The sequence below is a fragment of the Rhinoraja longicauda genome, chromosome 15 (assembly GCF_053455715.1).
Source record: "Rhinoraja longicauda isolate Sanriku21f chromosome 15, sRhiLon1.1, whole genome shotgun sequence".
Classification (NCBI taxonomy): domain Eukaryota; kingdom Metazoa; phylum Chordata; class Chondrichthyes; order Rajiformes; family Arhynchobatidae; genus Rhinoraja; species Rhinoraja longicauda.
Window position 1 is genome coordinate 136,412 of NC_135967.1, and position 26,298 is coordinate 162,709.

The 26,298-nt window shown below is 47.3% G+C and overlaps 1 protein-coding gene across 3 annotated transcripts in view; it reads right to left on the reverse strand.

Moving 5' to 3' along the window:
* Positions 1-26,298, reverse strand: part of LOC144600467 (phosphatidylinositol 3,4,5-trisphosphate 5-phosphatase 2A-like) — a 220,950-nt gene that overhangs the window by 111,486 nt on the left and 83,166 nt on the right. For all 3 annotated transcript variants that reach the window (XM_078412087.1, XM_078412085.1, XM_078412086.1), the window contains exons 4-5: positions 5,929-6,073; positions 4,868-4,994 (exon numbers count right to left, since the gene is read on the reverse strand). In XM_078412087.1, coding sequence (XP_078268213.1) covers positions 4,868-4,994; positions 5,929-6,073 — 272 coding nt within the window. The remainder of the gene's footprint in view (positions 1-4,867; positions 4,995-5,928; positions 6,074-26,298) is intronic.

The following is a 26,298-nucleotide window of genomic DNA, read 5'->3' on the forward strand; positions in this document are numbered from 1 at the left end:
TGAATGGATGGCACATTGGCTCCATGGAAGGAAGCAGAGGGTGATGGTGGAAGGTTGCTTCTCGGACTGGAGGCCTGTGAAATTAATGGTGTGCCTCAGGGTTCGGTTCTAGGACCGTTACTGTTTGTCATCTACATCATGATTTGGATGAGAACATACAGGGCAAGATTAGCAAGTTTGCTGGTGATACAAAAGTGGGTGGTTTTTCAGACAGTGAAGATGGTTGTGAAAGATTGCAGCAGGATCTGGATCGATTGGCCAGGTGGGTGGAGGAATGGTTGATGGAATTTAATACAGAGAAATGTTAGGTGTTCCATTTTTTTGACGTCTAACAAGAGCAGGACCTGCACAGTAAATGGTAGGACTCTGGATAGTGTTGTAGAGCAGAGGGATCCAGGAGTGCAGGTGCATGGTTCCTTGAAGGTCGAGTCGCAGGTAGAAAAGGTGGTCTAAAAGGCTTTTGGCACTTTGGCCTTCATCAGACAGAGTATTGAGTATAGAAGTTGGGAGGTCATGTTGCAGTTATATAAGACGTTGGTGAGATCGCATTTAGAATATTCTGTTGAGTTCTGGGCACAATGTTATAGGAAAGATATTGTCAAGCTTGAAAGGGTTCAGAGAAGATTTATGAGGATATTGCAGGACTAGAAGGTCTGACCTATAGGGAGAGGTTGAGTAGGCTGGGTCTCTATTCCATGGAGCACAGGAGGATGAGGGGTGATCTTATAGAGGTGTACAAAATCATGAGAGGAATAAATCGGGTAGATGCAAAGAATTTCTTGCCCAGAGTAAGGGAATCGAGGACCAGAGGACATAGGTTCAAGGTGAAGGGGAAAAGATTTAATAGAAATCTGAGGGGGAACTTTTTCACACAAAGGGTGGTGGGTGTATGGAACAAGCTGCCAGAGGAGGTAGTTGTGGCTGGGACTATCCCAAAGTTTAAGAAACAGTTAGACAGGTACATGGATAGGATAGGTTTGAGAGATATGGACCAAGCGCAGGCAGGTGGGACCAGTGCAGCTGGGACATGTTGGCCGGTGTAGGCAAGTTGGGCTGAAGGGCCTGTTTCCACACTGTATCACTTGATGACTCCATGACTCTAAATCCACACTGATTGGTTTTCTCAATTAATATTTTTCTCAATAAGGAATGATCTTCTGAGCTCCAGACTAAGTGCCGGTCGATGGGTTCAGGTTGGATCATTCTTTCTCGGTTATCTGACATGATGAACAACATGACCTCAAAAATTTGCATTGATTTTAATTCCAAATTTAGTTTAGTTTAGTTTAGTTTAGTTTAGAGATACAGGGCGGAAACAGGCCCTTTGGCCCAACGAGTCTGCACCGACCAACGATCCCTGCACATTAACACTATCTTACACATACTGGGGACAATTTACATTGACACCAAGCCAATTAATCTACAAACCTGTACGTCTTTGGAGAGTGGGAAGAAACCTAAGATCTCGGAGAAAACCCACGCCAGAGGAAGAATGTACAAACTCCGTACAGACAGCACCCGTAGTCAGGATCGAAATCATTGATGTAGATGACAAACAGTTGTTATTAAGATTAAGTTTCTGCATGATGTCTTTTCAATGGTTTCCTGAAAGTTATTCTCTCCACATCCATTGCACCATCCCCATTGACCATAAATGTTACTGCTTCAAGGTATTTTCCCAGATTTTGCCAGCATAACTTTCCCTACTGGTGTTGATGATATTTACTGATTACATCTTGTCAAGGATTCCTGCTGAACTGGCTGTCCTGTGATTAGTTAGGTGCATTAGCACTGTCCATTTTTTGGAGAATAGGGAAGATAGAGATCACTCTTCATCCATGTTCTCTCTCAGCAGAATGGCAACAATTAAATTCTTATTTAAAATATATTTTCCAATTCTCCCCGTGATACCATCTATCATTTCCCAGCAATTTCTCCTCATTTACCCTATTTTATCTGTCTATCTTTTATTTAACATTAGTCTTGTGGTAATTACCGCTTCGTTGTTACCTGAATATAGTTTTAAATAAATATGCACAACCGTATGAAGAACTACCTTATCTCTCCTTCCAGATTTCCAAATACACATTTAATAATTATAATTGAACACATACACTGATGAGCCAAAACATTATGACCACCTGCCTAATATGCTGTTGGTCCTCCTTGTGCTGCCAAAACAGTGTCGACCCGCCGAGGCGTGGACTCTACAAGACCCCTGAAGGTGTCCTGTGATATCTGGCACCAAAACATTAGCAGCAGATCCTGCAAGTCCTGTAAGTTGTGAGGTGGAGCCGCTGTGGATCGGACTTGTCGATCCAGCACATCCCACAGATGCTCAATCGGATTGAGATCTGGAGAATTTGGAGGCCAGGGCAACACCGTGAACACTTCATCATGTTCCTCAAACCATTCCCCATCAACGTGTGCAGTGTGGCAGGGCGCATTGTCCTGCTGAAAGAGGCCACTGCCATCAGGGATTATCATTGCCATGAAGGAGTGTACCTGGTCTGCAGTGATGTTTAGGTAGGTGACACGTGTCTAATTGACGTCCACATGAATGGCCGGACCCAGAGTTACACGCAGAACATTGCCCCAGCATCAAACTTGTCGTCTTCCCAGAATGCATCCTGGCGCAATCACTTCCCCAGGTAAACGACACACACGCATACGGCCATCCATGTGATCTAAAAGAAAATGGGACTCATCGGACGAGGGGACCTTCTTCCACTGCTCCAAGGTCCAGTTCCGACGCCCAATGTAGGCGCTTTCGACGGTGGTCAGCGGTCATCATGGGCACACATGGGCTACGCAGCCCCATACACAGCAGGGTGCGATGCACTGTGTATTGTGACACATTCCTCCCGTGACCACCATTAACATTTTCTGTGACTTGTGCCACAGTCGACCTTCTGTCGGTTCGGACCAGACGGGATAGCCTTCGTTGCCCTCGCGCATCGATGAGCCTTGGGCACCCAACACCCTGTCGCCGGTTTGTGGTTTGTCCCTCCTCGGACCACTGTTGGTAGGTACTCACCACTGCTGACCGGGAGCACCCCACAAGCCTTGCCATTTCAGAGATGTTCTGACCCAGTCATCTGGCCATAACAATTTGGCCCTTGTCAAAGTCGCTCAGGTCTTTACTCCTGCCCATTTCTCCCGCATCCAACACATCAATTTCAAGAACTTGCTGCCTAATATATCCCACCCCTTGACAGGTGCCATTGTAACAAGATAATCAATGTTATTCACTTTGCCTGTCAGTGGTCATAATGTTTTGGCTCATCGGTGTATGTAGAATATATTACTGTTAATATTAAATAATTTTCACTTATAATGCTGCCAATTTACTTTCCACGTCCCAACCATTATCTCCTGCATAACTTATTGCATTAATTTTACTAACTCCGTGGATTGTCACCGTGTCGTGGTGGAGAAGCTTGTGTGGTCCTGAGATCCTGAGGGCGATGCCGTCTGGAGCTACACTCCTGGTAGGGTCACCCATGGCGGTAAGGTCAAGGGGGAGGTCCCTGACAAAGAGCAATCCAACCAAGATCTCAACGGTGGAACAGGCGGGGGATGATGGCTGACTTTAGTGGAGCGTCACAACGGCTGGGAAGGCGGATGGATGAAGGCTGCAGCAGAAAAGGGTCCCCGGTCGTCTTGGACGCCACTGGATCCTGACCCAGATCTGTCAAGGATCGTGTGGTGGCTGTCTGTGAACCAGTCTCCCCATGTTAAACAAGTCACGCACAGGCGTCCGACCCTATGGAGAGGACAGTCATACTCGCTTCGAGTGACCGCTGATGACTATCAAATAGGTAAGTCCTGTACTTAGATTTCAGCTTGTTTCAGTTAGTTTCAGACCCTCTTAAATTTACTCTTCTTTAAGCCTCACTACAGCTAACTTTTTTTTGTCTTGTAGATTTAGATTTTAGATTTAGAGATACAGCGCAGAAACAGGCCCTTTGGCCCACCGGGTCCGCGCCGACCAGCGATCCCCGCACACGAACACTATCCTACACCCACTAGGGACAATTTTTACATTTGCCCAGCCAATTAACCTACAAACCTGTACGTCTTTGGAGTGTGGGAGGAAACCGACGATCTCGGAGAAAACCCACGCAGGTCACGGGGAGAACGTACAAACTCCGTACAGACGGCGCCCGTAGTCAGGATCGAACCTGAGTCTCCGGCGCTGCATTCGCTGTAAGGCAGCAGCTCTACCGCTGCGCTACCGTGCACCATGCTTGTAGACACAAGGAACAGCAGATGCTGGAATATTGTGTAGACCACAAAGTGCTGAAGTAACTCAGCAGGTAAGGCAGCATTGCTGGAGGATATGGAGGATATGGATAGATGATTTTTCAGCTTGGGACCCTTCTTCAGCACAAAACATCACCTATCCATGTTCTCCAGAGATGCTGCCTGACCCGCTGAGTTACTCCAGCAGTGTGTGAAACGTCACCTATCCATGTTCTCCAGAGATGCTGCCTGACCCGCTGAGTTACTCCAGCACTCTGTGGAACGTCACCTATCCATGTTCTCCAGAGATGCTGCCTGACCCGCTGAGTTACTCCAGCTGTTACTCCTTATCTCACTTAGGTCTGCCCTAATCAAAAAATTATTTGCAATATATATCTTTCTTTATATTGCACCGTAATGCATTACATCAGGGATACCTATGTTTAATTATTTTCACTGATGTATTTTGTTGCCAGGGGTTCACTTCTCCTGCTGTACACACTGCTTAAATCTAGCAACATAAATGGATTTCTCTCTCTCTTTTCTCTATTTACTACATCGCAAGACGGTAAGTGTTTTGCTTTCAAATCTCAAAGCTTAAGACATTTTGCAAGAACAGTACCTTTTCACAGATCCCTCCTGCAAATGTTCCTGTATTTGTTGAACTAAGGTATTTCTTGTCTCTGAAGAAATGCTGATGGACGCACTGAATGGTCGAGGGGGCAGGGCTGGTTTCTCATCCTCACCATCTACAAATGAAAGAAGTACGTGACCTCCAGGAGTCCTGATGAACTCAAGGTAACAACAGTCAGAACAACATGATCAGTCTACAGTATCTCTCTGCAAATCCCTGCAAAAGCAGTACCGGTATTTTAAGCCTCTGTAACTGTTTATCCAAGTTAATAATGGCATGAATTTATTCCCTTAAAGAAGAAACTGCATAAGTGACTCTTTCATTACAATTTGTAATTTACTCTTTACATAAACAAAAGCTTTATAAAAGATGTATTGCATTAAAAATTATTTTTTTAATCCATTAATTTTTATCTCGTCCTGAAACCACAAAATCAGTGCATTTTACGTTGTCTGACAGTTGATACTTCAGTGATTATTTGGGGATGTACATTGGTCTGCACCATATCAGACCAGAACTGCACATAATACTACAAATGTGGCCTGGCCAACAATCTGTATAACTGCATCATACTACCCCAACTCCAGTTCTCAATGCTTTGGCTGATGTAGGCAAGCCATACCATGAACATTCTTCATGTTCGTAAGTTCTAGGAGCAGAATTAGGCCATTCAGCCCATCGAGCCTTCTCCTCCACTCAATCATGGCTGATCTACTTTCCCTCTCACCCCCATTCTTCTGCCTTCTCCCCATTACCCTAGACACACTCACTAATCAAATTCATCACCGACTACCTGAGTTGCAGAAAGGGAACATAGGGAACTATCTGCTTGCACACTCAGGTTTAGTATAGTTTAGTTTAGTTTATTTTAATTTAGTTAAGTTTATTGTCACATGTACGAGGTACAGTGAAAAGCTTTTGTTGTGTCCTATCCCGTCAGCGGAAAGACTGTATGTTATTGTAATCAAGCCATCCACTGTGTGACACAACACTCCCCAGTGCATGTCAATAAATTAATCCAGAATAATTGAACACTTAAAAAGGGTCACCTGACAAATCATCCATGATGTCTTTCTCAGTCTCCCTCTCCACAGGGTACTGCAGTGGTGTCACCAGTCCTTGGGATGGTTGCTGATAGTTTAACATCAGATCTATGAGGCATGAGAACTTCTTCACTGGAACCCCTTTCTCTGTCTGCAATAAAGCACAATAACAACAGGCCACTGAGAATCTTCACCTTCCTGGATTTCTGAACTTATGTTTTGAAATCATTATTATTTTCTGTGGGAAATTGTAACTGGTTTCATTGAATATTTTATAATATCAGAAAAGAGAGTTAAGGCTGCATGGGAATGGCGGTTGATAGACACAAAATGCTGGAGTAACTCAGCGGGTCAAGCAGCATCTCTGGAGAGAAGGAATAGATGACGTTTTGGGTCGAAACCCTTCTTCAGACTGAGAGTCAGGGGAGAGGGAAACTAGAGATATGAAAAGGTACAGAACAGATCAGAGCCGACACCGATGACCAAAGAGCCCACAATGATCCATTGTTGGCTGTGGAGGAGGTGATATGGAAGGGATAGGAACAGTAAAACTAGCAGAATGACTAGAGTGGGGGAGGGACGGAGAGAGAGGGAAGATAGACACAAAATGATGGAGTAACTTAGCGGGACAGGCTGCATCTGTGGAGAGAAGGAATGGGTAATGTTTCAGGTTGAGAACCTTCTTCAGACTGATGTCAGGGGAGAGGGAGATACATAAACATAGCACAAAAAGTAAGGAAATTTGTGTTTGGTAGATTATTTCTTTGTTGTAACAATGCTTCTTGGCAATAAATCTTATACCGTTGGAAAGCCTGTTTATTTCCCTTTTAAATGGTGCCACATTTGTAAGGAACATGCATTTGTGGGATGAGCAGCAGAGCTGAGTATGTGGGTTGCGCCCATGAAAAATCTGCCAAATCTTCTCTGCCAATGCCAAACAGCTTATTCTGCCATTGACTCTTGTTCGGTGTTGTTTGGTGGATTGGATGATTGAAGTCTGAAGAAACAAGACATATTGGCAATTTAACAATTTATTCATTTAATAAACAGGAGCCTCAGTAGCGTGTGGAAGAACCATACACAGCCACAACAGCCTGGCACCTCCTCCTCATGCTGGTCACCAGCCTGGTCACACACTGTTGTGGGATGGCATCCCATTCTTCAACCAGCATTTGTCGCAAGTCAGCCAACGTGGTTGTGTTGGTCACTCCGGCACGAACAGCACGCCCAAGCTGATCCCACAAGTGTTCAATGGGGTTGAGGTCAGGACTGCTGGCAGGCCATTCCATCCTCTCTACTCCCAAATTCTGGAGGTAGTCTCTGAGAAACCCTGCTCTGTGGGGGCGAGCATTGTCATCTTGGAGGATAGAGTTCGGTCCCAGACTGTGGAGATATGGGATTGCCACTGGTTGCAGAATCTCATCTCGATATCTCTCTGCATTGAGATTGCCTCCAATGATGACAAGCCTCGTTTTTCCAGTGAGGGAGATGCCGCCCCACACCATCACACTGCCTCCACCAAAAGATGTTACTCTATCGGTGCAGCAATCAGCATAGCGTTCTCCGCGTCTTCTCCAAACGTTGACCCTATGATCCAACTGCCGTAGGCAGAATCTGGACTCAGCGCAAACGGGCCTGACGATGAAGGGCAGTCATGGCAGGCCTCCTGGCAGCCCTATGAGACCAGAGATCGGCTGCGTGCAGTCTGTTCCGAATTGTCTGGGCAGAGAGCCGTCGGCCATATCGTCCTGCAAACCTTGACTGCAAATCTGTAGAAGACAGCCTACGGTTTCTAAGTGCTGACAGTGTGAGGAAACGGTCTTCTTCGGGTGTCGTCTTCTTGGGACGCCCACTTCGCGGCCTGTCTCTGACATCCCCCGTTATATGGAACTTGGCCTTCACTTTGGAGATGGTACTAGGGCTCACTCCAAATAATGCCGCAACTTGGTTTTGCGGAACATCAGCTTGAAGTTGCCCTATCGCACGGGCCCTATCCAGATCAGTCAAACGTGGCATGCCGATTCTTGGAGCAAACACCTACTGACCACTGTAGCAGGGCCCATGCTCACAGATGCTGCCAATCAGGCGCCTGATTGTCAGCACCTGGGGGTACCAGAAGCTCAAAACAAGAGTCAATAGCAACAGCAGAATAAGCTGTTTGGCATTGGCAGAGAAGATTTGGCAAATTTTTCATGGGCGCAACCCATATACTCAGCTCTGCTGCTCATCCCACAAATGCATGTTCCTTACAAACGTGGCACCATTTAAAAGGGAAATAAACAGGCTTTCCAACGGTATAAGATTTATTGCCAAGAAGCATTGTTACAACAAAGAAATAATCTACCAAACACAAATTTCCTTACTTTTTGTGCTATGTTGGAGAAAGGGAATGGAGATCAAGGACAATGTAAAATAGATTATTGTTAGCTGGGAGAAGATACCAACAAACTGAGGGAGGAAATGCAGGAGTTAGTTGAAATTAGAGAAATCAATATTCATACCGCTGGGGTGTAAGCTGCCCAAGTGAAATACGAGGTGCTGTTCCTCCAATTTGAGTGTGGCCTCATTCTGACAGTGGAGGAGGCCCAGGACAGGAAGGTCAGTGTGGAAGTGGGAAGGGGAGAAAAATGTTTGGCAACCAGGAGATCGCATAGGACTGAGTGGAGGTGTTCAGCGAAACAATCACCCAGTCTGCGCTTGATATCGCCGATCTATAGGAGTCCACACCAAGTAAATTAGCAGGACTGACAGCATCTCTGGAGAGAAGGAATGGGTGACATTTTGCGGAAACTAGTAGATCACATGAACACCGGAGGTGTGATGATTGCAAATCACGTGGTTGTTAACAGTGGGAGGCCTTGCTAACGATGTTATCATGGTTACCCACCCACAGCGTGCTCCATCAGGCTGGCTCAATTGCCACACTGCGCATGGAAACTGGTTTAGCAAGGTGGCGCAGCGGTAGAGTTGCTGCCTCACAGCGCCAGAGACCTGGGTTGGATCCTGACCACAGGTGCTATCTGTATAGTATTTGCATGTTCTCTCCGTGACTAAGTGGGGTTTCCCTGGGTACTCCGGTTTCATCCCACGAGGACAATCAGGTCTGTGCTTCAGCAAAGATTGTAAATTGTCCCTAGAGTGTAGGATAGTGCTAGTGCACATGGTGATCGTAGTGCACGTGGTGATCATAGTGCACGTGGTGATCGTAGTGCACATGGTGATCGTAGTGCACATGGTGATCGTAGTGCACATGGTGATCGTAGTGCACGGGGTGATCGTAGTGCACATGGTGATCGTAGTGCACGGGGTGATCGTAGTGCACGGGATAGTGCATGGGGTGATCGTAGTGCACGTGGTGATCATAGTGCACATGGTGATCATAGTGCACGGGGTGATCGTAGTGCACGGGGTGATCATAGTGCACGGGGTGATCTTAGTGCACATGGTGATCGTAGTGCACGGGGTGATCGTAGTGCACGGGATAGTGCATGGGGTGATCGTAGTGCACAGGGTGACCGTAGTGCACGGGGTGATCGTAGTGCACGGGGTAGTGCATGGGGTGATCGTGGTGCACGGGGTGATCATAGTGCACGGGGTGATCGTGGTGCACGGGGTGATCGTAGTGCACGGGGTGATCGTGGTGCACGGGGTGATCGTGGTGCACGGGATGATCGTAGTGCACAGGGTGATCGTAGTGCACGGGGTGATCGTAGTGCATAGGGTGATCGTAGTACACGGGGTAGTGCATGGGGTGATCATAGTGCACGGGGTAGTGCACGGGGTGATTGTAGTGCACGGGGTGATCGTAGTGCACGGGGTGATCATAGTGCACGGGGTGATTGTAGTGCACGGGGTGATCGTAGTACACAGGGTAGTGCACGGGGTGATTGTAGTGCACGGGGTGATCGTAGTGCACGGGGTGATCGTAGTGCACGGGGTGATCGTAGTGCACGGGGTAGTGCATGGGGTAGTGCACAGGGTGATCGTAGTGCACGGGGTGATCGTATTGCACGGGGTGATCGTAGTGCATGAGGTAGTGCACGGGGTAGTGCACGGGGTGATCGTAGTGCACTTGGTGATCATAGTGCACATGGTGATCATAGTGCATGGGGTGATCGTAGTGCACGGGGTGATCGTAGTGCATGGGGTGATTGTAGTGCACGGGGTGATCATAGTGCACGGGGTAGTGCACGGGGTGATTGTAGTGCACGGGGTGATCGTAGTGCACGGGGTGATCGTGGTGCACGGGGTGATCGTAGTGCACGGGGTGATCGTGGTGCACGGGGTGATCGTGGTGCACGGGGTGATCGTAGTGCACAGGGTGATCGTAGTGCACGGGGTGATCGTAGTGCATAGGGTGATCGTAGTACACCGGGTAGTGCATGGGGTGATCATAGTGCACGGGGTAGTGCACGGGGTGATTGTAGCGCACGGGGTGATCGTAGTGCACGGGGTGATCATAGTGCACGGGGTGATTGTAGTGCACGGGGTGATCGTAGTACACAGGGTAGTGCACGGGGTGATTGTAGTGCACGGGGTGATCGTAGTGCACGGGGTGATCGTAGTGCACGGGGTGATCGTAGTGCACGGGGTAGTGCATGGGGTAGTGCACAGGGTGATCGTAGTGCACGGGGTGATCGTATTGCACGGGGTGATCGTAGTGCATGAGGTAGTGCACGGGGTAGTGCACGGGGTGATCGTAGTGCACTTGGTGATCATAGTGCACATGGTGATCATAGTGCATGGGGTGATCGTAGTGCACGGGGTGATCGTAGTGCATGGGGTGATTGTAGTGCACGGGGTGATCATAGTGCACGGGGTAGTGCACGGGGTGATTGTAGTGCACGGGGTGATCGTAGTGCACGGGGTGATCATAGTGCACGGGGTGATTGTATTGCACGAGGTGATCGTAGTGCACGGGGTAATCGTAGTGCACGGGGTAGTGCATGGGGTAGTGCACAGGGTGATCGTAGTGCACGGGGTGATCGTATTGCACGGGGTGATCGTAGTGCATGAGGTAGTGCACGGGGTAGTGCACGGGGTGATCGTAGTGCACTTGGTGATCATAGTGCACATGGTGATCATAGTGCACGGGGTGATCGTAGTGCACGGGGTGATCATAGTGCACGGGGTGACCTTAGTGCATGGGGTGATCGTGGTGCATGGGGTGATCGTAGTGCACGGGGTGATCGTAGTGCATGGGGTGATTGTAGTGCACGGGGTGATCATAGTGCACGGGGTAGTGCACGGGGTGATTGTAGTGCACGGGGTGATTGTAGTGCACGGGGTGATCGTAGTGCACGGGGTGATCATAGTGCACGGGGTGATTGTATTGCACGAGGTGATCGTAGTGCACGGGGTAATCGTAGTGCACGGGGTAGTGCACGGGGTGATCGTAGTGCACGGGGTGATCGTAGTGCACGGGGTAGTGCACGGGGTAGTGCACAGGGTGATCGTAGTGCACGGGGTGATCGTATTGCACGGGGTGATCGTAGTGCATGAGGTAGTGCACGGGGTAGTGCATGGGGTGATCGTAGTGCACGTGGTGATCATAGTGCACATGGTGATCATAGTGCACGGGGTGATCGTAGTGCACGGGGTGATCATAGTGCACGGGGTGATCTTAGTGCACGGGGTGATCATAGTGCACGGGGTAGTGCACGGGGTGATCATAGTGCACGGGGTGATCGTAGTGCATGGGGTAGTGCACGGGGTAGTGCACGGGGTGATCGTAGTGCACGGGGCGACCGTAGTGCACGGGGTAGTGCACGGGGTGACCGTAGTGCACAGGGTGATCGTAGTGCATGGGGTGACCGTAGTGCAAGGGGTGATCATAGTGCACGGGGTGATTGTAGTGCACGGGGTGATCGTAGTGCACGGGGTAGTGCACGGGGTGATTGTAGTGCACGGGGTGATCGTAGTGCACGGGGTGACCATAGTGCACGGGGTGATCAAGGTGCACGGGGTAGTGCATGGGGTGACCGTAGTGCACGGGGTAGTGCACGGGGTAGTGCCCAGGGTAGTGCACGGGGTAGTGCACGGGGTAGTGCACGGGGTAGTGCACGGGGTAGTGCACGGGGTGATCGTGGTGCAAGGGGTGATCGTAGTGCACGGGGTGATCATAGTGCACGGGGTGACCTTAGTGCACGGGGTGATCGTAGTGCACGGGGTAGTGCACGGGGTGACTGTAGTGCACGGGGTGATCGTAGTGCACGGGGTGACCGTAGTGCAAGGGGTGATCATAGTGCACGGGGTGATTGTAGTGCACGGGGTGATCGTAGTGCACGGGGTAGTGCACGGGGTGATTGTAGTGCACGGGGTGATCGTAGTGCACGGGGTGACCGTAGTGCACGGGGTGATCAAGGTGCACGGGGTAGTGCATGGGGTGACCGTAGTGCACGGGGTAGTGCACGGGGTAGTGCACAGGGTAGTGCACGGGGTAGTGCACGGGGTAGTGCACGGGGTAGTGCACGGGGTGATCGTGGTGCAAGGGGTGATCGTGGTGCACGGGGTGATCGTGGTGCATGGGGTGGTCGCTGGTCGGCACTGACCCACTGGGCCGAGTTCCGCACTGTATCTCTAAACTGAAACTGTCACAGGCAGTCAGTCACACAAAATGGCAATGGAAGTCAGAATTGAATTGAATTGAATAAGTCTATTGGCCAAGTATGTACACATACAAGGATTTTTGTCTTGCTGCTCCGATCGCAACAACACGAACACACATTAAACAATTAAGAATAAAGCATAAAACATTAAAACATTAAGAATAAAACATTATAGTTTAAACATGTGAATGAAATAGACCAGAGCAAAAAGAGACTACAGACTTTTGGTTATTGAGTAGAAGTATCACTCGCAGAATAAAAGCTGTTTTTATGTCTGGCTGTGGCTGCTTTGACAGTCCGGAGTCGCCTTCCAGAGGGAAGTGTTTCAAAGAGTTTGTGGCCAGGGTGAGAGGGGTCAGAGATGATCTTGCCCGCTCGCTTCCTGGCCCTTGCAGTGTACAGTTCGTCAATGGGGGGAAGGTTGCAGCCAACAACCTTCTCAGCTGCGCGAACGATCCGTTGCAGCCTCCGGATGTCGTGCTTGGTGGCTGAGCCAAACCAGACCATGATGGAGAAGGTGAGGACAGACTCTATGATAGCAGTATAGAATTGGACCATCATTGCCTGTGGCAGATGGTCCACTGACCGCTCTTCCACTCTGCTGCCCTGACATCGAGACAATGGTGAATGGTGTAGAATGGGAATGGGAATGCGGTATTCCCAGATGTGGATTTGCATTTGTGTGAATAATATCTGCAATGGATTTAAAGAGCACATTGGAGGCAACGTTTGGGTGTCACGAACTGTCAGCAAGACCTGGACACATGCCTTTCCCACCACATGTTCAGCAAATGAAACAGATCTGGCAATGCAATGGCAGCAATATACAAGAGGGACAGTTCACGATTACAGATGCAACCGCGTACAGTGATTACGCAGCGGCAGCAGCAGCAGAGCAACAGAGGAAAGTAATGACCTGGACAATGAGACCAAAGCAAAATACTCAGTGGGATCAACATTATTTGGGACGGCACGGTGGCGCAGCGGTAGAGTTGCTGCCTTACAGCGAATGCAGTGCCGGAGACCCGGGTTCGATCCCGACTACGGGTGCTGTCTGTACGGAGTTTGTACGTTCTCCCCGTGACCTGTGTGGGTTTTCTCCGAGATCTTCGGTTTTCTCCCACACTACAAAGACGTACAGATTTGCAGGTTAATTGGCTTGGTAAATGTAAAAATTGTCCCTAGTGGGTGTAGGATAGTGTTAATGTGCGGGGATCGCTGGTCGGTGCGGACCCGGTGGGCCAAAAGGGTCTGTTGACGCGCTGTATCTCTAAACTAAAAAAATATCCAGGGCCTGAGAGAAATAGTCCATTATAAATAACTTGAAACAAGGCTGGAAACCATTGGTAATTGACATTATCATCGTCAAACGGTGGAACTAGTCATAAATGGCAAAGAAGAGCAATTTACAGGAAGGTATCACAAAATGCTGGAGTAACTCAGCGGGTCAGGCAGCATCTCTGGAGAGAAGGAATGGGTGACGTTTCAGGTTGAGACCCTTCTTCAGACTGATATAATTTTGTGATACCTTCGATTTGTACCAGCATCTGCAGTTATTTTCCTACACAATTCACAGGAAGGGTTTCACAAGGATTTGCAGATGTTAGAATCTTCAGCAAAACATAAAGTGCCAGATGAATCAGTGAATCAGGCAGCATCCAGCTAAAACCCTCGCTCTGACTTGACATCTCATGCCTCTTCTCCCCTTACCCAACACTCTTTGGTCACTTTCTCATCTCGAGTCTTTGTCACTTATACTCCACCAATCAAACCCCATCCACCTGTATCCACCCATCACTTGCTGGACTTTGTCCTGCCTCCAGCTCACGTTTCCAGCTTTCTCCCCCCCACTACAATCAGTCTGAAGGAGGGCCCCAACCCAAGACGTTGCATGTTCATTCCCTCCACAGGTGGTGCCAGCTATCTGTTGATCGATTAGGACAGCCAGGTCAGAACAATGTTGCACCACTCCAAGAATTCACAAGAGAGTTTAGAAGCAAAAAGCTTACACGGAATAATGGAGTAAAGTGAGATTGATCGAGTCTGCCACCAATAACACTGAAGTTGAGGATGAGATTGTGCAAGTTCCTGGCGAAGGGCTCAGTGTCTGCACAATTCTTATGCACTGAATTACTGAATGGTCTGAATCAGAAACAGAGGTGACCTGATCGCAAAGTGAAGACCATCCAAAATCTCTGAAAGCCCACCGTGTCCACAGAGAGTGTGGATTTAATAATACCAGTGAAGGTCTTCAAGTTGAACTGTTTTCTCAGATGCTGCGATTTTCCAGTATTTTCCGTTTATATTTCAGATTTCCAGCATCAGCGTTGATTTTCACAGTGTTAGCCGAGTGAAAACAATCACGGTCACGTTGAAAGGAAAAGTTGGAAGAGACGACTTTGCAACTTCAGAAGGATTATCGTGGAAAAAGAAAATGATAGATACAGCGCGGAAACAGGCCCTTTCGGCCCACCGGGTCGGCGCCGACCAGCGATCCCCGCACACTAACACTATCCTACACCCACTAGGGACAATTTTTACATTTACCAAGCCAATTAACCTACAAACCTGTATTTGGTGATTACAAAGTGTCACAGTGAGATACAGAATTCAAAATGGTGCAAAGCTAAGATGCAAATACAGAGTGCCTTGAGAAGAAACCAATGCAGAGATTAAGTTTGTTGTATCCAGTAATGTAACAAACATGATATAATGTGGTAATAGCTATGATAGTTCGCCAGCATTCTTCTCTGTGTGTTGTGTGTGCTGGAGCAGCTTTATGTTTGGTATACAGATGCAATTCATATTTATGAAGACAATTATATTAAAGCAATAACTGCAGAAAATGATGTGAGACCAGATGTGTGTGAAAGCTATATGAAATATTGAAGCAGAGAATAAACAAAGGGAAAAAAAGAGAACTGAAGGGTGGCATGGTGGCATAGCAGTAGAGCTACTGCCTTACAATGCTAGAGACCTGGGTTCCATCCTGACTTCAGGTGCCATCTGTACCGCGTTTGTACGTTTTCCGCGTGACCACCGTGGATTTTCTTTGAGATCTTCGGTTTCCTCCCACACTCCAAAGACGTAGGTTAATTGGCTTGGTATAAGTGTAAATTGTCCCTGGTGTGTGTAGGAAAGTGTTGGTATATGGGGTTGATCACTGGTCGGCGCGGACTCAGTGGGCCGAAGGACCTGTTTCTGCACTGTATCTCTAAACTAAAAAGAATCTGATGCAGATCTGATGAGGTCCTCACTAATCTACCATCCATGACAGCATCAGTAGTAGTAATCGCTGCATCGTCCTGCATAGTCCTGGTGCAAACATGATCCAGGTCTCTAGACTACTCTGTAACGTTTGGCAATTATACCTTCCTGGCTGTCTTTGACCGTACCATGTGTGAATACCTGCACCACATCCGCAATGATCCCACCTTTGGTGTTCATGTGATCTACTGGTTTCCACTGGCCACGTCAGTGAGGCTCAACTGCAGAGAAAACCCTGTTGCCATTGCTGCTTCTGGGTGCTGGTCCCTGCCTCACCTCTGAATCGCGCTCTAAGTGAGAATGTTCACATTTTTAAAAGTCATTGCTACTCGCTCACTCAAATCTGGTCCAACTCATCAGATAGTTTCATATGAAGTCACTTGTGCTGAAGTTCCCACTCTGAGCAATGTCACATTGATCTAGATTGCACATTTCAGCCAGAGTCTTTGATCTTACTGTGTGTTCATCATGTTTCCAGAGAGTTGTGAATTTGAGGAATTCTCTGCCACAGAAGGCAGCGGAGACCAATTCACTGGATGAATTTAAAAGAGAGCTCTTAGGGGCTAGTGGAATCAATGGATATGGGGAGAAGGCAGGCACAGGTTACTGATTGTAGATGATCAGCCATGATCACAATGAATGTGGTGCTGGCTTGAAGGACCAAATGGCCTCCTCTTGTGCCTATTTTCTATGTTTCTATGTTTTCCTCTACTGCACTTCCCAAATGTGGGGCGTTGAAAGACTTCTAATTACACTGGATTAAAGATCAGGGTTTTTGCTGAGGACTTCATTGCAGAAGTTCAACAGGGAATTGTCCGAGACCTATCATATTCAACTGCCTCATCAATGACCTTCCATCTACTGTAAGATTAGAAGTGAGGATGTTTGCTGATGGTTGCTTAATGCTCAACCACATTTGTAGCCCCTCAGTAGATGAAGGTGCCTATGCCGATATGTAATGCGACCAGGACAATATTCAGACAGGGGCCGGGCAGTAACCTTCTCCAATAAGGGAAAGTCTAACCACCTACCTACCATTTATGTTGTATATTAATGATTTGGACGAGGGGATTGAAGGCTTTGTGGCCAAGTTTGTGGATGATATGAAAGCAGGCGTAGGGGCAGGTAGTGTAGAGAAAGCAGGGACTCTGCAGAAGGACTTGGACAGGTTGGGAGAGTGGGCAGAGAAGTGGCAGGTGGAATATGGTGTAGCAAAGTGTGGAGTCACGCATTTTGGTAGTAGGAATAAAGGAGTAAACTATTTTCTAAATGGGGAGAGAATCCAGAAATCGAAGATGCAAAGGGACCCGCAGACCCTCAGCATAGGAGCACCGCAAGGCTGCGTACTCTCCCCTCTACTTTACTCTCTCTACACCAACGACTGCACCTCCACAGACTCCTCTGTCAAGCTCCTCAAGGTTGCAGATGACACTACCCTGATTGGACTGATCCAGGATGGGGAGGAATCTGCCTGCAGATGGGAAGTGACACAGCTGGCGTCCTGGTGCCATCGCAACAACCTGGAGCTCAATGCTCTCAAGACAATGAAACTAATTGTAGACTTTCGAAGAGATCCCCCTCCCCTCCCCCCACTCACCATCAACAACACGACAGTAACATCTGTGGAGTCATTTAAGTTCCTTGGAACCATCATCTCCAGGGACATTAAATGGGGGGGCCACCATCGACTCCACAGTCAAAAAGGCCCAACAGAGGATGTACTTCCTGCGGCAACTGAGGAAACACAATCTGCCACAGGCAATGATGGTCCAATTCTATACTGCTATCATTGAGTCCGTCCTCACCTTCTCCATCATGGTCTGGTTTGGCTCAGCCACCAAGCATGACATCCGGAGGCTGCAACGGATAATTCGCACAACCTTCCCCCCATTGACGAACTGTACACTGCAAGGGCCAGGAAGCGAGCGGGCAAGATCATCTCTGACCCCTCTCACCCTGGCCACAAACTCTTTGAAGCACTTTCGTCTGGAAGGCGACTCCGGACTGTCAAAGCAGCCACAGCCAGACATAAAAACAGCTTTTTTTCACAAGTGATAGTTCTACTCAATAATCAAAGTTTGTAGTCTCTTTTTTGCTCTGGTTTATTTTCACCCACATGTTTAGACCGTAATGTTGTATCCTTATTGTTTTGATATGTTTATGCTTTATTCTTAATTGTTAACTGTATGTTTGTGTTGTCATTTGAGATGCACATACTTGGCCAATAAACCTATTCATTCATTCATTCATTCATTCATTCATTCATTCATTCATTCTTTGGAGTGCTGGTGCAGGATTCCCAAAAAGTTAATCTGCAAGTCGAATCGGTAGTGAAGAAAACAAACTCAATGCTAGCATTTATTTCAAGAGAGCTTGCTTTCAAAAACAGGGATGTGATGCTGAGGCTCTATAAGGCGCTGGTCAGGCCGCATTTGGAGTATTGTGAGCAATTTCGGGCCCCATATCTGAGGAAAGATGTGCTGGCTCTGGAGAGGGTCCAGAGGAGGTTTACAAGAATGATCCCAGGAATGAGTGGGTTAACCTATGATGAGCATTTGTCGGCACTGGGCCTGTACTCGCTGGAGTTTAGAAGAATGAGGGGGGACTTCATTGAAAACGTGCAGAATAGTGAAAGGGTGGACAGAGTGGATGTGGAGAGGATGTTTCCAGGAGTGGGAGAGTCTAGGACCAGAGGTCATAGCCTCAGAATTAAAGGACGTTGTTTTAGGAAGGAGATGAGGACAAACGTCTTTAGTCAGAGTGTGGTGAATCTGTCAATTTTTTTGCCACAGAAGACTGTGGAGGCCGTCAGTGGATATTTTTAAGACAGAGATAGATATATACTTAATTAGTATAGGTGTGAGAGGTTAAGGGGTTAGGAGGGAGAGATATGTCAGCCATGATTGAATGGCGGAGTAGACTTGATGGGCTGAATGGCCTAATTCTACTTTTATTCCTGATGACCTTATGACCTTATAACCTACACTGGACATTCAATGGCATTACTGTTGCTTAACCCCTTATCATCAAAATCCTGGGGGTCACCATTGACTAGAAGCTTTATTGGACCAGGCACATAAATACAATGGATACAAGAGCAGATCAAAGGTTGGATATCCTGCACTGAGAGACTTACCACCTGGCACCTTAAAGCTTTCCCACTATTTACAAAGCACAATTATTTTTTAAACTTTTTAACTTACTTTTTTATTTAAAATAGTTGCAGGAGTAGTCCATTCGGCCATTCAATATGATCATGGCTGATCATCCAAATTCATTACCCCGTTCCAGCATTTTCCCCATATCCCTTGACTCCCTTAGCCCAGAGAGCTAAATCATCCAGTGAATTGGCCTCCACTGCCTTCTGTGGCAGAGAATTCCACAGATTCACAACTCTCTGGGTGAAATAGTTTTTCCTCATCTCAGTCCTAAATGGCCTACCCCTTATTCTTAAACTGTGATCCCTGGTTCTGGACTCCCCAACATCAGGAACATTTTTCCTGCCTCTACCCTGTCCAATCCTCTAAGAATTTTATCTGTTTCTATATGGAGATCAAAATTGCACACAATACTCCAGGTGCGGTCTCACCAGGGCCCTGTACAACAGCAGTAGGACCCTAAACCCTTGCTCCTAAACTCAAATCCTCTTGCAATGAAGGCCAACATGCCATTGGCTGCCTGCTGTACCTGCATGCTTACTTTCAGTGACTGACGTACAAGCACACCCAGGTCGTGTTGCACCTCCCCTTCTCCTAATCTGACACCATTCAGATAATAATCTGCCTTCCTGTTCTTGCCACCAAAGTGGATAACCTCACATTTCTCCACATTATACTGCATCTGCCATGCATCTGCCCACTCACCCAACCTATCCAAGTCACCCTGCTCATAGCATCCTCATCGCAGCTCACACTGCCACCCAGCTTTGTGTCATCTGCAAACTTGGAGATGTCACATTTAATTCCCTCGTCTAAATCGTTAATATATATTGTAAATAACTGGGGTCCCAGCACCGAGCCTTGCGGCACCCCACTAGTCACTGCCTGCCATTCTGAAAAGGACCCATTAATTCTTCTCTTTGCTTCCTGTCTGCCAACCAGTTCTCTATCCATGTCAATACCCACAATACCCATGTGCTCTGGTACCAATTTTTGCACACTAATCTCTTGTGTGGGACCTTATCAAAGGCTTTTTGAAAGTACAGATACACCACATCCACTGGCTCTCCCTTATCCATTCGACTTGTTACATCCTCAAATATTCCAAAAGATTAGTCAAGCATGATTTCCCCTTCATGAATCCATGCTGAACTTTGACCGATTCTGTCACTGACCAAATGCACTACTTCAATATCTTTAATAATCGACTCCAGCATCTTCCCCACTACCGATGTAAGGCTAACTGGTCTATAATTCCCCATTTTCTCTCTCCCTCCTTTCTTAAAAAGTGGAGTTACATTGGCTACCTTGCAGTCCACAGGAAGTGATCCAGAGTCGGGAGAACTTTGGAAAATGATCACCAATGCATCCACGATTTCAAGGGCCACCTCCTTGAGTACTCTGGGATGCAGACCATCAGGCCCTGGGGATTTATCTGCCTTCAGTCCCAACAGTTTACCTAACACCATTTCCTGACTAATGTGGATTCCCTTCAGTTCCTCCCTCCCACTAGATCCCCTAGTATTTCTGGGTGATTGTGTCTTCCTTAGTGACAGAACCAAAATACTGATTTAACTGTTCTGCCATTGCCTTGTTTCCCATCATAAATTTACTTGTCTCTGACTGTAAGGGACCTGCATTCGTCTTCACTAATCTTTTCCTTTTTACATACCTAAAGAAACTTTTACAGTCAGTTTTTATATTCTGCAAACTTTCTTTCATGTTCTATATCCCCTCTCATAATTAACCGTTTTGTCCTCCTCTGTTGAGTTCAAAATTTCTCCCAGTCCTCTGGTTTTCCGCTTTTTCTGGCCAATTTATATGCCTCTTCCTTGGATTTAACACGATCCTTGACTTCCCTCGTCAGCCACGGTTGAGCCGCCTTCCCCGTTTTATTTTTTCACTAGACAGGGATGAACAATTTTTGGAGTTCATCCATTTCAATCTTCGCCATTGCATCTCCACTGTCAACCCTTTAAGCATAATTTGCCAGTCTATCCTAGCCAATTCCCATCTCATACCTTCCAAGTCTCCTTTATTCAAGTTCAGGACCCTCGTCTCTGAATTAACCGTGTCACTCTCCATTCTTATGCAGAATTCCACCATATTATGGTCACTGTTGCCCTTTGCACAACAAGATCGCTAACTAATCCTTCCTCATTACACAATACCCAGTCTAGGATGGCCTGCCCTCTAGTTGGTTCCTGTACATATTATCCCGTATACATGGCTGCCGCATTGGCAGCTTGTCTCCACTTTTTCTTCTTTTGTTGCTATGTTACTGTGTTACTTATGTGTTTTAGTGTATCTTTAGTTTTTGTATTATGTGGGGAGGGGTTGGAGAAAACTTTTTAATCTCTTTCCTTGACGGAAATGCGACTTTTTCATCGTATCTCTGTCTGTACTACGGCTCTAACATCGTGGAGCTGGCAGTCCCTTTGTTAGGGATCAACTGGGGGAGCTCCAACCGCAGGAGCTTTGACCGCCCCGATCACGGGAGGTTCGATCGCCTCAATGCGGGAGCTTTGAGTGCCGACTGCGAGTGCTTCGATCGCCCTGACTGCGAAAGTTTCGATTGCCCCGACCGCGGGAAAAAAGGAGGAAAGAAGGTACGTTATTGCCTTCCATCACAGTGGGGAGGTGTGAGGTCGCCGATAAAACAAGATGGCCATGCTGCCTGTGCTGGTGAGGACTCGGAGGGAGTGCCGTGAGTGCGGTGATCTCGGTGTTTGTGGGGACACGGCTCTACGAGGACATCCCGGAGTCTAGTGCGAGCGTGGACGGGTTTCTAACTGTTCGGGAGGGCAGGGCCTGCAGGGAGAGTGACAGTGGTCGGTACAACTCTGGTCACATCACAGTGAAGGCGCGTGTGTGTGTGTGTGGCCCGGACATTGAACTGATGGCTGTGGGTCTCTGCTTATGCTGTGTGCCCTGGGGATTCTCACACACTGCTGTGGTGGCTGCTTACGTCTATGTTTAATTTTTATGTGATTATGTTGCTTTTTTGTATAACTGTTGGCAAATCAAATTCCTTGTATGTTACATACTTGGCTAATAAATTAATTACAATTTACAATTTACAATTCCAGGAAATCCTCCTCCTCAGCACTGTTACCAATTTGGTTGGCCCAATCTATATGTAGATTAAAGTCACCCATGACAACCACTCCATTCAGGAGTGTGATTGAATGCACTCTTCACTGGGTGAACAAACCTCCACCTTTTCCCAGGATGTTCAATAGCACACAAATAAAGATGACCGTTTGACTGGCACACCATCACGCACTCTAAACATTCACTTTCTTGGCCCTTGTGCTCCAGTATCTGTTATATGTACCAAATACAAAATGTACTTCAAACCCACAATCCATACCAACAAGGAAAAGGGTGCCAATGTGTGGGAATACTGCACAAACAGGTTCCCACCAAGGTACACAATCTTGTTTTGGAAAGATATCACTGCCGCTTCCTTCATTATCTTGGGTCTCCAGTCTAGAGGTCTCCAACCAACAGCACTGTGGGAATACCAACAGCAGAAGGACCACAGCTGTTCAGGAAAGTGGCTCTTCACCACTTTCTCGATGGCAAATAAGGATGAGCAATAAATACCGAGCTTGCCTGACACCCAAATTGACAATCAGTGATAAGGAATTTAAAATCTCCCCGACTACAATGGAAGAAAATTGGGGCAAGGGGGAAAGATGTTAAAAGAAAATTGAAAAACTGCATGTTTGAAATCTGTAATGAAATCAGAAAATGCTGGAAATGTTTAGCAGGTCAGGCAGTATCTATGGAAAGAGAAACAATTAATGTTTCAAATGCCAGAACCATTATCAGAAGCAAATTTGATGAGGAAAGCAAGACAAACTGAAAGCATGACTCCCAATGTAAAGGAAGATAAGTCTGCAAGGAAAATAAATGCCTCTGTCTCATGTCAGGGCTCCTAAAGTTTGAACAAGAAATCATTGTTTAGTTTACTTTAGTTCAAAGATAGAGCACCACGCTGACCAGTGATCCCCTCACACTTACACTACCCTACATCCACTAGGGACAATTTTCAATTGTACCAAGCCAATTAACCTACAAACCTGTACGTCTTTGGAGTGTGGGAGGAAACTGAAGACCACATCTGGAGTATTGTGTACAATTTTGGTCTCTTAATTTGAGGGAGGACATCCTTGTAATTGAGGCTGTAATAGGTTCACGAGATTGATCCCTGGGATGGCGGGACTGCCATATGAGGAAAGATTGTTTTCATTGGAGTTTAGAAGGATGAGAGGGGATTTTATAGAGACACTAGACAAAGTGGGCCCGTTGGGCCCATTCCCCACTCCCCCATTCTCTCCTCCCCCATCCCCACTCTTACTCTCCCCACACTCTCCCCTTTGGCCCGTCCTCTTAGGGTTTCCATTGTATCCGGGAGGGGGGAGGGAGTGAAGGGGGGAGGGAGGGAGAGGGAGGTTTGGGGGAGGGAGGTGTGGAGTGATCGAGGGGGAGGGAGTGGTGGAGGGAGGGATGTGTTGAGGATGGAGGGGGGAGGGAGGGGGGAGGGTGATGAAAGATGGGGTGGTATTTGTGGAGGGAGGGAGGGGGGGGAGAGAAGGGGGGAGGGAGGGATGGGTGAGAGGGGAGGGATATGGACCTCCCCTTTTCCCAGTACCCCTCTTTCCCCCACCACCAAGTCCCCTCCGCAGGACCCCTGTTGTCCCATTCCCCATTCTCAGACCCCGTTGGGCCCGTCCCCACACCCCCCATTCTCTCCTCCCCCAGCCCCACTCTTACTCTCCAAGTGTGCCCGTTGGGCCCGTCCTCCTGATCTGTGTATGTCAAGTGACCACTATAACTTCCTTTTTTTTTTTTTCCTAATCAGATGTGCAGCACTTTGGTCAACGTGGGTTGTTTTTAAATGTGCTATACAAATATAATTGACTTGACTTGACTGTTTTTTAATTTTTTTTTACTAAAACCTCTGTAACTTAAAAAATACGCGACCGAATCAAATAAAAAACCCATTTTCCAGCAGAGTTCAGCGCGGTGATGAAGGCGGTTCACCGTTTTTTTCAATAAATCCGCTTTAAACCTCCGTAACTTAAAAAATATGCGACCAAATTAAATGAAAATATCACGGCCGAGCGAGCGCGAGATTGTCGGTTAAGGCGGTGCAAAAATTGTGGCGCGACGGTTCACCGTTTTGCCGTAATCACTGTTACGTATATAGAAACAGATATATTCACAAGATCTGAGTTTTAGTAATATATAGATAGATATAAAATTATAAAGGGACTGGACAAGCTAGATGCAGGAAAAATGTTCCCAATGTTAGTCGAGTCCAGAACCAGGGGACACAGTCTTAGAATAAAGGGGAGGCCATTTAAAACTGAGGTGAGAAAAACCCCAGAGAGTTAGATAAAGCTCTGGAGGCTAGTGGAATCAAGGGTATATGGGGAAAAGTTGGGCACAAGTTACTGATTGTGGATGATCAGCCATGATCACAATGAATGGCAGTGCTGGCTCCAAGGGCCGAATGGCCTCCTCCTGCACCTATTTTCTATGTTTCTATCAGGGGGAAATCCCACGCAGGTCACGGAGAGAATGTACAAACTCCGTACAGACAGCACCCGTGGTCGGGATGGAACCCGGGTCTCTGGTGCTATAAGGCAGCAGCTGTACCTCTGCACCATCGTGCCGCCATTCAATACCGCAATATATTCAAATGTAAACCGCAGCGAGGGATATGGTGGAAGTAGACGTTAGGAGAGGGAGTAATGGGGATATGAAAGGGAAGTGGGGAACACGGGAAAGGGATATATACGTACGGAGGGTGGGGAAATAGCAGGGTGACAAGGCAGAGGGAGAAATATTTGTGCACCAGTGTGGGGGAGGGATAAGATAGGGCGCAGGTGATATTACTTGAACAGACATTTGGTATTCCTTGGCGCATAGATGGCACATTCTTAGCGAAATGGTGAAAGCGACCCCCCTGCGGTTGAAAAGAGAACTCGCATGGAGGGATTCCAAGGTCAGAGTTAAGCAGATCGGGGAGATGAATCTCCACGACCCAGGCCGCACAGCAGGATGTCACGTTACAACTTTGTAAAACAAAGTCACATTTGAAATATTGGGTGGAATCGCGGACTGCGCAACCGTCAGAGGTTGCAGGCGGACTAGGATGCGGAGTCAGGGGGTATGGCGGACTCTTAAGGATAGCGGAGTCAGGGGGTATGGGGAGAAAGCAGGAACGGGGTACTGATTGAGAATGGCGGTGCTGGCTCGAAGGGCCGAATGGCCTCCTCCTGCACCTATTGTCTATTGTCTATTGTCGATAATACCTGTTGGGTTAGGCTGTGTGAAGCAGAATGGGAGAAAAGCAGAGGGCAAAAGGTGTAAAACAAGGGAAATGTGTGTTTTCCAACAAGGTGATTTGTGTTTTAATCATTCACCTTTGGACTACGATGAAGTCATCGATGTTTCGTTAATAAAAAGACTGACTTCAATTTCATTTCAAAAGGGACCCAGGGCCGGTCTTGCTCCTGAATCATTGCTGCTTGTGTCAGACATTTCTGGCACTGAAACGGCACAGCATTCTGACACAGTGCTAAACCCAACTTGAAGATGCAAAACAATACTAGTTAAACCAAATGCTGCAGCTGAGAGATAGCAAGAGAAGACCAGACCATGTTTCATCTCATCAAATCAAAAGAAAGGGCATCCGACCACACTGTTATTTTGTTCATGCCGCTGTTGTGACCAATGGAAAATGATTCATGTTAACAATGTGTCCAGCTATCCTTTATACCGTTTGAAACAATTCTGCATGAGAGCATTGGAGAAAAGCCACTGTAAACCCTGATCATTCTTGGTATGCTACCCACATGTGGTTACTGTGAGAGGAAGGCTCTCTCCTTGTCTCACAAGGCTTCGGAACATAATCAGACTTTGACCTGAGCACTTAACATTGCACTAACTGCTTGTGTAGGTGGAGTATCTTTTATGGAAAACATTTCTAAGGGCTTCAAACCATATTTTCAGAAAAGTTTGACACTAATCCATTAGAGTCATTGGAAAATGTTGCCAAAACCTTGTCAGCAAGGTGGATTTAAAAGAAGCGAGAGACAGCACATTGGAGAGACTTGTGGAGATTGCAGAACCTAACACCGGGGATAGATAATGATATAGATTGATAAAAGATTGAAGAAAAAAGTTAGAGGTATGCAGAAGACTTGAAATGAAGGTGCCTGCGAATCTGGAGAGTTTGCTAGGCCATAGTAATCTAACCTACATAACCTTGCACTGGTTCAACATCTCCATTTAAAATTCTAATTTGAAGACAAAAATGAGAATAT